This window comes from Apostichopus japonicus, chromosome 4 (genome assembly GCF_037975245.1).
Source record: "Apostichopus japonicus isolate 1M-3 chromosome 4, ASM3797524v1, whole genome shotgun sequence".
Lineage (NCBI taxonomy): Eukaryota > Metazoa > Echinodermata > Holothuroidea > Aspidochirotida > Stichopodidae > Apostichopus > Apostichopus japonicus.
The window spans coordinates 13840281-13853294 of NC_092564.1; the positions used below are offsets into that span (position 1 = coordinate 13840281).

Here is a 13014-nt window from a genome sequence, read left to right on the forward strand (position 1 = left end):
CTTGATTACTTTTAAAGAAGTCAATTAATCTAATAATAAAATTATATTTTTGTAAATTCAGATGAGGTAATGGTCTTTTAAACAGATATGCATATATAATATTATAATAAATGTTGTGGGAGTTCTTCTCTTACATATACCAGTTTTTTTTTGTTCCTTCAAATTTTAAGATAGCCACTTGTTGCATTGTTGGTATGTGTATCATTTTGCTCTATTGTGCATTAATCATTTTAAATTCTTGCATCATTTGAATGCTTACAAACTATATCCCATCCTGAGTTGTTTCAGTGCTAAAAGCATTGATCATTGACTTAAACATTGTATGGCATTTCAAAATGTAAACTTTTTTGCATGCAAAGAGTCAAGAAAAAAACACACATACTTGATAGGACAGTGCTCTCCAAAAGCAGAAAACAAAAGTCCTCAGAAGCTTGAAGACCTTTGGTTATTGTAACAACCTCAACAGTCATATTTTAATTATTGTAGAGATTCCTGACTTGTCAAGTCTCCTGTGTCCTAAGATATAATAGATAATGTAAGACTTGAAGCTTATATCCATCTTCCCTGTTTTTACTCCATTTAACTCCACTCTCCTCTGTATCCATTACATACTACCCCCTCTCCCTTTTCCTCTCTCCCTTCCTCTCTGCCCTGCCCTGTCCCCTCCTCTCTTACCTTCCTGGGGCTCCCCTTCTCAAAAAGTAAATAAAAATATCATTCCCACACCATGTTTGCCAAAATTTAGATACATCAGTGAGATGAACAATTGTTATTTCCTCAATTAATACAATTTAGGAATATATGTCTGTTCTCTCCTCGTCTGCTGCATACTTGGCCAGTCTCTGTCTGGTCTAACAATAAGAAGGAAAAAGAAAATGAGAATGAACCAGCTAAATCTAAGAAAAGTCCTGGTGAGAAGGATTCATCCTAACATTGGCACATTGGTCAAACTACTGTATGCTGTGACGGCACATATTCTATTCATTTAACAGAACCAGAATTTGTTTTCTTCTTAGTTGAACCATAATGGTTTTCTTCTTAAGCTATGATATTACTTCAAGTCACAACTAACATTGCATTATTGATTAAGTCACATTCATTTCTGGAAAATACACAATCAACTGAATTAACAATAATTTCTTGAGCATAAAACAGGATGAAATTATTTGGACTGAGGTTCTGTCATAAAATCCTACGAATTAATGCATTTTGTGATTTAGCATCTTCCTGCATTCAAATGCATTAGACCACAAAAATATACTGTAAAATCGTATGACAAGAGGAAAGTATACATGAATAGCCTTTCAGACTGATAGCAGGGTGTATATATCCCTGTCAAATGTTTGGGTATTATATGTTAACTGATTGCATATGCAAAATAAATAATATTTAGCATTTGTAGAGAAAATTGCAAGTATACTTAGTTTAGTGAATCTGATAGAATGTGGAAAGTTACTTTAGGAATTAAAGCAGTGTGTCAGGGGTGGGGTTGGGGGCAGGGGGTGGGGACAAGTCTGATTGAGCAGTGTGCAGCATGGCTCCTGCAGGTTAGCAAAAAAGGTTTTGTTATTTTAGGTATACAAATGAAAAGCATTTTCTATGATATGGGTGATGAGACAAGGGCTACTTTATTCTTGTGGATTGCTTATATGGATTGGAACTTCTCCATTGTAAAAGGCTGATCAAGGTTGATGAGCTCAAATGATCACACTGATGGATTTTAGAGCTAATAACAGTAAAAACGATCTGAAACCAAAATAGTAACAGAGTGCTGCAGTGAAAACAACTCAAATCTCACTGTAGCAGATGAAATGGGAACAGTTATGTGACAAGCATTTGCAATTTATCCTCTGAACCCTTGTAACTTAATCATTTTCTCTTCAAAGTTTGAGTAGTCAGTCACTGCATAATAATAAAGATGTTGTATGTGTGATCTGTGTGTGACTTTTAAAGACTAACAAATTAACCTAACTTCAATAACAAAAGTTCACATCTGGTGACTGGTCATGACATTTACACACATAATTTCTTCTTAAAGTAAAAGTATTTCTGCAACCTGAGATGGCAGTCTACAGTGATCACATGACATGTCATGCAAGGCGTAAAAGAGGTCAGGTCATCTGTGGTAGTAACCTTTGCAATCAAACTTCAAGCAAACAAGCAATTATCTAACATCGTTCTTTCTTTCCTTCTCACTCTGTCTTCTGTATGAGACTCTCTATAGGTTGTTTGCATTTGAATGTTCCTATAGGGCATTTCTTCCATAGACATTTCCACATCAAATTATCGTCAAATATACTCTATTCACTTGAACCATCATTGTATCTTTATGAACAAACGAACCCTTGCTTCTTTGTAAATCACATTTTTACAACATACATAGGAATGAGCAGTTGTGGAAGCATTCCCTGTAATATTTCCAGATCATAATGGAACTCTATTTTTCATTCCGTTCACCTAGGTTCAGCGTCAAGGAGAAAGCCAGTTCCGAGTGCCTTGAGTCAGGTCAGCTTTGAGAGTCAGCTTAGTCTGGACGGCAAGTCCGACATCTTCCTTCAACCAACAGTTATCCTTCAGTGAGTCATATTCGCTTGCTAAATAGTGTGGGAAACTTGGTGGGACCTTCTGGGAAAGTTTATGCAGACCATGTGTATGATTGAAACAGCTATTTAGGAGTGTACCTCTTGTGCATAGAGAGAGATTAGCAAGGTCACTTTTTTGGTTACAAATGTTATCATCCATGTTGTGAATCTATTGTTTATTCCTAGAACCAATAAATATGCTAATTTTTGAGGGAATTATGCTAAACTATCATGAAAATGCACACATGAAATTGAACATGAAATTTAATAGTAATGATGTTGTGCAAGTTCTAGTGTTTTTCTCAATTTTTATATATTATTTTTGTATTATAGTTTTATTAATGACTACTTTTTAAAAAGTTGGTCTTCAGGAGATTTTGTCTTGGTTCTTCGTTTTGGCATTTTGAGGTAGACAATTTAGAAATGAACAATACAAGAACAACTTAGTCTCTCTTACAGTCAAAATCTGATAGTGTTTGAATGAATATGATCAAATGTACTTTTCACATAGTTCACTCATAAGCGTATTAGATAGTAGTTAAAATATTATTTAAAGTTATTAAAGTTTATTACAGATGGGCATATTTCAATGGCAAAACAGATACTTTATGCCCACATGGTATGCATTTAATTAACCCTATGCTTCCGAGGAGTTTATAAGTGATACCCGCCTTTGGAAGATACAAGTGCCAGTGTGATAAAAGATATCATTGTATCATTATTTCATTGTATGTTTCTATCAATATCCTATGATAAGCAGTAAACCTTTTTCAGAGGTAAGTTTGCTGACTCCACTGCTTCATTAATTCATCACCTTTCTTTCCAGATTAAGTTCCAACTGTTTTGATCCTCCCAGCGGGACTGAAGAGAACTATGAGCTTAATTTGATAGAAGTGATGTGTCAGGGTAATAACCTGTACCTCTTGGTGGAGACAAGCTGCCCTCTACCGAAGAGACGCTCTAAACGCAGGAAGAGAATGCTGATGAGGAAGATGTAAGAAATGCTGGTTAATTCTGCTGAATTTGGTTTCAAAACTTAAAACAAGTTTTTGCCTATGATCCTCTATATTAAAAGAATATTTTATGACATGGTTAATGAGTTTTATTCTACCCCTGCAGTGCTTTCCATATTCACCAATAGTCGACTTCGTATGTTAATACTAGATATACTCTAGTCGTACTGCAGGATCTCAAAGATGTTGGTCACTCGGTCTTGTTCTCGTCACTATTTGTCACTTTGGAAATTTGGGTGTTTTTACAATAATTTGGTTCCCACCTGAAGTTGACTGTAATGTGGTAAAGTCACATGTGAGCTTCAGCTACCCTCACAACTTTCTTCAGTCAGTTATTGTTTTATAATGCAGAAGATATATTACTGGAGAGCATTAAGTAAGTCCATTGATGTAATTGATTCGTAACATAATATAACACTATTGAGTAAAACTAGGAAGTTAAAAGATCTTTCTGGTAATGTGGGTTGAAAGTTTACTTGTAAATACAAAATGTCATTTGATAGACTGGGAACACAGCAACCATTTGGTTTGTTTACTTGTTTCACTCAAGTGGTAGTTTGGCTGCGGAAGACGATATGGAAGTAATTTTGAATGAATGAATTATATCTCTTCTCTTTACATTTCAATATTTGCTAGAAAGGTGCTTTGTTATATACACTAGCTAAATTTTATTTTGCATGATCAGTTTAACATGGTTTTATTTTTCATGTCCATTTTGTTGATAACAGGAGCAACCAAAACTTGCCCCTGCCAAAGGATACCAAAAGACAATCAGCTCATAGCAATGACGGTGGTGATGAATACACAAGTTCTGAGGCTTCGGAGTTAGATACAATGGGCACAGTAAGTCACATCAAAGATTCATCGATAGCTCGGGACTATATACTGTAAAAACAAATTGAACATTCCAAAGTAGAAGTCAGCAATAGCTACCAAAATTTGAATGATCATGAATATTAGAAACCTAGTTTGGTCTAATATGATATATTTTCTGTTAGATAAAATATTCGGTTGGAGGAGAAATTGGCATATGGCAACATTGAACGTGGTCTCTAGTATTACATGACCATGTTAGTTATGTCTTCACCCGATGATTTATAAATTCACAGCATCCACGAATCAGACCAGACTCGGACAATGCCAGTCAAATAAAGACTAAATCCTCGTAACAGAATGATCCGCTGGGATTGATTTAATATATGGATTATCGATATAATTATTGATTTTATTTCTGTAGGTCCCCACGTGGATCAAGAATGAACTAATAGAAGCTGTTCCAATTAATGATGATAATGATGCTGACTGCAGCGATGAGGCTGGAAATGGACCAATTACAGAGAGGCAGCTGAGTGAAGGTAAGCTTCATGTCATAGTTTATGCAGAGTTATCATAGAAAGTAGAAAGAAGAAAGTGACTTAAAGGGTGTGAAGACTCGTGCACAAAGAAACGTCTCATGCCGGTAATCTGACCTAGTTTTGAATGAGGTGTAACAGAAGTGTTAGACACCACCATCGATCCCAGAAAATACACACACAGCTTGCTACCGTCAGTAATTAGACACTAGTGCACAGTCAGTACATGCAGATACGTCAATACTCACAACACAGTGTAAATAGCAGCAATGGACATCTCAGGTCTAGATCAAAGATAACAAGGTATCACGTTTCATTACTGTCTGCATTTTGTTGCGACCCGAACAAAACGTCACTTGCAAGCAACGGAAAGTTTACTTTTTCAGATGGCCGCACGCGGTTTGGGGCAAGTCTTCAATGCCTTTCATTGTGATCTCGCCGTTGTGTCCCTCTTATTCTTCCACTTCTGCTTTCAAAGTAATCGATCAATCTATGAAATTTGCATAATTTGCTGTTAACAGTCTTTGTAATCATTCAGTTCTTTTTATTTTCATAAAGGAATTTTTTTTTTTTTGTGCTCCTTTAAAAGTTGAGGTTATATTTTCTGATATTATGATAATGCTGACAGTTTGGAGAGTATTGCAATATGTCTATTTCAGGCAACATTTGAATAAATGTGGGATAAAGTTTGAATACTATCTGACACTAAACATGTTGTTTGTTAGCTTGACTTGCCAAGGAAGGTTTGAATTCAATAAAGAGAATATCAAAATGGTTCCAAGTTCTGTGTGCACCTGACCATGAAGTAATTATGAAGTCTGTGCAATAAAACTTCTTAGAACCAAGTGAATTCACTAATTTCTTGGTAATTAACAGTTGCATTGGTGAATTCATACACAGAACTATTGGGAGCATTGTCCATTGCTATTTAATTTGGAAATTTAGTGGTGAAATCATAAATGTTGTGTGGATCTTCTCATCTGCTATCTTGTTGTGAGTTCCAGTATGTAAATTTGGCAAAATGGATAGAAACCCGAAACCAAAAAAGGTTGCTTTGTGTGAGCATCGTAACGTCTATATATATACGGCTGACAGAATACCAGGAGTGTCTGTGGAGTACTGTGTGGTTGGTTAGTTTGTTGTCATGTTACATTAACTTAACTGATATTGAACAATATAAAATTATTGATTTTTGAATCCAGAATTCAGAGATACCCCCTTAAAGGAGGGTGTTTGGTGATGCATGTTTTATTCAATAATCGGACAGTATAGCCTTCGATGCATCCTGTTCTTTGTATAATGTAATTTAACAGATTTTAATATTCTACGAATCGGTGCATGTGTCAGATTTTACATCGGTTTTGTAACTTTCTATATGGTTGTCTCCATAGTAACAGTACCAGAGATATCATCAGAACAATCTAATGGTAAAAAAAATTAAGTTAAAACTTTCTCTATGTCCTAACACCTCGAATGCATTCGCTCTGACATCGCCTTCTCTTCCATACCTTGGGTATCTTACTCCTATGTAGTTACTTGTAGTGTAAACTTTTATAAAACTGCTCTGTACTATTTACATAGTTTCTCCAGGTTTTGACTTCGTTGCTACTGTCATATCTAGTGAGAATTTTACAACTGATGACTGTTTTTGCCACTTCAAGCCATTCTGTTTCTTCTTCTGAGTTCATCAAATTCCTGTCTGTTGCTGCACTGAGTGTTGGAGTTGCACCTGACTTAAACTTTCAAACTTAGCTTTTGTTGTTGATAAATTCCACTCTTGATTTTGTCTCTTGCAGATTCAGGAAAGCACAAGCTATCAAGTCAGGTGAGTTTTTCAAATCATCTGTTGAAACCGCTGATAGTCAATTTGAAAATACACATAGTGATTGGCGATAGACAAGTTCAACCTGTTGAAATGTTGTTTGTATACTTGTACTAGTTACTAAAGTAAATCCGGTGGCAAGTTCAACATGTTAACAAAATAAATCAAAATCAAATATTTGCTTCAAGCACACCATTGCTTCTAACTCTGAATTTTTTTTTTTTTTTAACATTTTACAGACTTCAGACATCAATGGTAATGATGTCAATGAGGATGGTCAGAGCAAAGAGGATAAGAAGGAGAAGGAAGATGATATCAAGGATAAGCCATATATCATCTCAAGTGACTCTGGGTTGGAATCTTACCGAGGCCTCGGCAAAGGAAAAGGGTAGGAAGTTGGTCTACAATGCAAGTTAGATTTGTTGTATGTGCATTTGGGGGTGGGAGGGGGGGGGAATGGGTGTTGTTGGAGGTTATCCATAGACGTAGATGGCTTGTCTGTCAGTGAACACCTCAGTGATTCATAGGTAAACATAAAACACTTAAGTAGCATCCTTGGAGTGCATTACAGATTTGTCAAGGAGATCGTGGGTCAGATTTTGTCCTTTTCTTGAGTGCTCTGTTATTAACAATTAAACTAAATAAATGTCTGTTTTGTAGACAAGTCAGTAGTTATAATACAAAAGGTTAGATTTGACATGCTTGAATGTAGGATTTAAAGTCAACATTAAGTCTGTTTAACAAGACAATTTTGCACATTTTAAAAGCAAACATCAGGAAACCCCAAAAGAGCATTAAAAATATGACGGACATTATAAACAAGTACACTTAGATGGGACTTTGCCTATGTAAATGGTTGGTGGTGATGAAGTGATGATTCGTATCATATAAATATTGTGTGCAGTAGATCGTGGGTCAGATTTTGTCCTTTTCTTGAGTGCTCTGTTATTAACAATTAAACTAAATAAATGTCTGTTTTGTAGACAAGTCAGTAGTTATAATACAAAAGGTTAGATTTGACATGCTTGAATGTAGGATTTAAAGTCAACATTAAGTCTGTTTAACAAGACAATTTTGCACATTTTAAAAGCAAACATCAGGAAACCCCAAAAGAGCATTAAAAATATGACGGACATTATAAACAAGTACACTTAGATGGGACTTTGCCTATGTAAATGGTTGGTGGTGATGAAGTGATGATTCGTATCATATAAATATTGTGTGCAGTAGTTTCAGTGCCTGTTTTTATGGAATGGGATACCTTATGAAACTATGTCTATGTTTTGCTGCCGTTTTAGACGTGGTGGTCAGGGTGCTGGTTACAAACCGTCCAAGCCCAGTACAGTTGGAGCCCCAAGACAGTTGAATCGATTTCGAGTTGGAAGAGGCAGATCTCGTCAAAGGTAAGTTATGTATGTGTATTATAAGGTTGATGATGATGAGCTATGGGAGATAAGTTAAGAATTGCAAGGATCAACTCATCTTTAACAAGATACGTTAAATAATTTGTATTTGGTGATGCATCTTTCTCTTACATTTTGTTCTGTTTTTATTTATTTATTTATTTATTTCACACTAAGTAAGGCTTACCGTAAAAAATTAGAGAAGAAAAGAAAAAAAAGGCTCTATTTATTTGAATATTCCTTTCTCTTACATTTTGTTCTGTTCTATATATTTATTTATTTCACACTAAGTTAGGCACCGTAAAAGAAAAAGAGAAAAAAAAAAGGCTCTATTCATCTGATAAAGTGAGCTTTACCTTTAACACAGAATGGAAGTCACTAATCATATTTTGGTGTCTTTATAAGGTGAGATGACCACCAGTTGATCTGAATGGAAATTATAATAGCATAAGGCAGCTTGTATGGTTTACAGTGTAACTCCTTCAAGGCAAATACAAGATTAGTGTATGCTGACTTTTGGTATAGATTCAGTTATGAAGCAAAGGAAGACAGTTACCTGCTTTAAAATAATAGAAATAAGTGTAAAGCTTCTCTGATTTGGATCTTTTGTATTCAAGAGAAATAAGCTTATTTCTGGTGTTTCATTATTTGTAACTAGATTCAGACTAGTCTATATAGTGTTGGGTTAGTGATTAGATGTGACAATATATCAGACCAGCACACAGAGAAAGGGAAATTTACTATTTGAAAGAAGTCCTGAAATCACAACACGAACAGCAACAACAATAGCAGCAATGCATTCATTATTTGTTTTATCACCTGTGGTGTACGACGAGTAAGTATGAAGAGTACTAATTTGATATGAAAGTGAAAGGATTTAAACCATAAACATTTGAGTAGAAGTAGAATACTCCCTGATTGCAAGACACAAAAGAATAAGCAGCAAAACAAACTCTACTCAAATAGTAAACACATAAAAATCCTCCCAGCCACCCCCCTTCCACCCACATACAGATACAAATAACTGTTATAATTAAATGGACGTAAGTTTAAGATGCCAACTGGATACCTGAGATGTTGGCCTCTTAGCTGTCAAAAATCTGATATGTCTTATTTTGGCGAGGTGATTTAACAAAATGGCAATTTTTTTTTTACTGTTTTGTGTTCTGTTTTTAAGCAGCACATGGACCATAGAAGGTGCCATTCGTGAACCCAACAAGAAAAACGGGGGTAAGGACAAAGAAGATGCCCTATCCGTGGAACTCAAGAGGTTGGAGCAGGAGAAAAGAGAAGCCGAGCAGCAAATGAAGGTGTTAGAAGAAGAGCACAGGAAAAAGCTTGATGACATTGAGGCTGCCGCAAAATTAGCTGCTGAGGTATCCATCTCATTTATAGCTAATAGAATTTGCATACTTAAATGAGGTTTACCCTTCTGATATGATCAGAGGATTTGTAGATTTTGAAAGTTTTTACTGGGTCAAAAAATAAGAAACAACCTGAAGTTGTAGCCATGACAAAAGTTAGGTTATCGCAGACAAAACCTTTAGTTTAATTGCCACAAAGGAGCAGATAATGTGAACAAAGAACAGATCTTCATAATTTCTTGTATATTGTAATAAAAATGGTGATATTTTGGATTTGACTCAGCACTTCATCATAAGCACTTCATCACTCTTGTGTTTTGGATATTAAATGGAAACTTAAATAATAAGACCACATGTGTGTTCTATGAACTAGGACTGCATTGTTTTCAAGAACGTTCATTGTTATGTGCTGAGTGAGATGAAGGGGGGGGGGGGGAGGGACAACTTTTCTGATGTATTTGTCATCTATCTGAAAGCATAACTGGCCTAAACAATAACCAGCAACCTAAAACTTTATTTTCATTGGTATCCTTGATAGAAACTTCATTATGTAATATCAATTGGCCAAGGGCAGGGTTGTGAAAATTCATCCTGTCACAGTAGGGCATACGGGTGTAAGATGAATGGGGTCTTTGTCATTTCTTCTGGATTGTGATCTAGTTTTGAATCAGCACGCCAAGCTAAGCAATTCATTGGTTTTGTTTATTGAAGGACTAGGGAGAAATGTTTATGTTTAGAATGTTTATTTCCACACCACCATCTCCATGTTATTGAACTGCTTATCTGATAATGGGTGACATAATTTTAAATCAACCTAGCAAAATTCTTATACAATTCCATTGGTGTATACATATTTAAATGGTTAAAATGAAACTATAGTAAAGCAGGATAAGTATTTTTATTTATTCCGAAACTTTTGTGACCAGTCTCTTATACCTCAGAATATCCTTGCACAGTTGTAACGAAACAGTACCAGTAATATTCATGACAGTAGTTTAGTCAATAACTTGAATAACTGCACTATAATGTATGCAGGAAAACTACACAAACTTGTTCAAGCCACTTGAGATTGGTGACTTGAGTCTTGACGTACCACCACACTGTATCTATGCTATCTTACTGAAGTAAATTGGCTGCTCAAACTGTCACGTCAGTGGGCTGTGTCTTTCCAAACACCTGCAGTCTTCGGTCTGTCCGGTTGTATTTTATTACTGATACAGAAATGTGAAAATATACATACTACTGGGTCAGATTTTATATTGGACAGGATGAACCTAATGTTTGAAAAATGACTCAGAACACATTTCAAGAACAACTTTAAATGTTCTGCAAAAACATGGAAGTTCAAAAACAAGAAGAAGAAATTTCCAAGTAAACATATTTGTTATATGAGGGGTTAATTTACATAATTTGTAACTATGATCCAGTTTATTTCCTTAAAATGACTTTACATTTAAAGCTTAAACCGTCATTGTCTTTGTTATCTTTAGGAAAGGGAGACGGCAATGAAAGAGGAAATTCTGAATTTACGAATGGAGTTGAAGAACCAGGGCAAGCAGATGACGGATAATAACCAGGTAATGCTGCAATTACAAGACCAGCTGGTGAAGTTGCAATCAGATCAATTGAGACAGAGTGCCAGAGAAAAGAGAGCTTCTACAGTAGGGAAAGATACCAAGAAAAATGGACAACAGAATAGCAGACTATGCACTCTGAGTTAATAGGTTAAATAAATGTCTTGTACTGTCTGAGGGCCAGAGAAAAGAGAGCTTCTACAGTAGGGAAAGATAACAAGAAAAATGGACAACAGAATAGCAGACTATGCACTCTGAGTTAATAGGTCAAATAAATGTCTTGTACTGTCTGAGTGCCAGAGAAAAGAGAGCTTCTACAGTAGGGAAAGATACCAAGAAAAATGGACAACAGAATAGCAGACTATGCACTCTGAGTTAATAGGTTAAATAAATGTCTTGTACTGTCTGAGGGCCAGAGAAAAGAGAGCCTTCTACAGTAGGGAAAGATAACAAGAAAAATGGGCAACAGAATAGCAGACTATGCACTCTGAGTTAATAGGTCAAATAAATGTCTAGTACTGTCTGAGGGCCAGAGAAATGAGAGCCTTCTACAGTAGGGAAAGATACCAAGAAATATGGACAACAGAATAGCAGACTATGCGCTCTGAGTTAATAGGTCAAATAAATTTCATTTGTTAAGCTTGAAAACTAGAAATTGAACTTTTACATAAGGCAAAGTCAGTGTCTTTCAAGATGGTGTCTTTATGATTACAAAACCCATTAAAGTGACTCTGTTTTAATATATTGCTTTTGTGTATAGACATGAGAGGGGCATTACACACTGGGTATATGATGTTGCTATGTAAATAATGAACTGAACTTTATTACAATGTAGACTTCCTACTGGCAATGTTCTGTGTATTATAGGATTCAAAATTAAACAGAAAAATATAAATGACAGGGTTAACATGAGCCTGTTTTACATCTAGAAATGAGACTGAATAAATATTGGGACATTAATGTTCTAATACTTACATAAATTAAAATAGTGGATCTGTTGAAGATGTAGATTAAATAAGCAATTACTCATTTATACCTTAATGTTATCACGATGCTGTAGTGGATTAGTGACTGATCGTTAAATTATCAAAACAACTCAAACTTCAGCTTCAACGATATCTGTCCCTTCATGGGAGTGGGCCAAAAGGAGGGGGGGTGGGTGGTGATGGTTCAAGTGTAGAGAAGCTTTGCAGATGGATGGTCAATATATGAAGGCCATCTTATAGATTAGAAAATGGATTATCATTCCAGCAGAAAGCATTCCATTATATGTAAGTAGAAATCAAATAGATTCTTATATGAAGAAAAATGTTTTAGATGTTGATGTGTTAGAAATTAAGATTTTTTTAACTTGGTATTTTTATGAGTCGTCTTTCTGTGTGTGTGTGACTTGTTGAATATGTTGAATATGTTGAATACGTTGAATATGTTGCTCTCATTAGTCTTCAAGCCTATCCTGCTGCCTATATTACACCAGTGAAGGATAATATTTCTAACATATTTTGTCTATACAATACTATAACTGCCAACTTTTTATATTACTGTTAAAATATTTGATGATGGTTGAGAGATATAATTCCTATTGCACCCAAATTCTTATGTGCTGAAATTATGAGACGTTGCCAAAAGTAATTTTCTACTGTCTTCTTATTTTGAAAGACTATCTGCAAACATTGAGGTTAAAAAATACAAGGCGACGTTACAATGATTTCATATTTTACTGAGGGAGGTGGGGGGGGGGGGCGGGTGGGGTGTGTACAGGCAGCTGATAATCAGTGACAGGGAATAGCTTAGGCTTAATCATGACAGAATAAATACAACATTACATTTCAAATTGTAGGATCAACTTCAAAAGGTTTCAATCATGTTTAAATCATATGATGCCTTGTATCATTATAGTATTC

The 13014-nt window shown here is 35.3% G+C and overlaps 1 protein-coding gene across 2 annotated transcripts in view; it reads left to right on the plus strand.

Moving 5' to 3' along the window:
* LOC139966520 (uncharacterized) overlaps positions 1 to 11589 on the plus strand; it is a 29348-nt gene extending 17759 nt beyond the window's left edge. The window contains exons 19-27 of one of the 2 annotated variants that reach the window (XM_071969630.1): positions 2462 to 2576; positions 3409 to 3576; positions 4324 to 4438; positions 4833 to 4950; positions 6744 to 6772; positions 7009 to 7157; positions 8068 to 8172; positions 9350 to 9548; positions 11027 to 11589. In XM_071969630.1, the coding sequence (XP_071825731.1) occupies positions 2462 to 2576; positions 3409 to 3576; positions 4324 to 4438; positions 4833 to 4950; positions 6744 to 6772; positions 7009 to 7157; positions 8068 to 8172; positions 9350 to 9548; positions 11027 to 11257 (1229 nt within the window). In that variant the 3' untranslated portion in view covers positions 11258 to 11589. The remainder of the gene's footprint in view (positions 1 to 2461; positions 2577 to 3408; positions 3577 to 4323; positions 4439 to 4832; positions 4951 to 6743; positions 6773 to 7008; positions 7158 to 8067; positions 8173 to 9349; positions 9549 to 11026) is intronic. The other variant, XM_071969631.1, reaches the window with a different exon arrangement.
* Positions 11590 to 13014: the final 1425 nt, after the last annotated feature.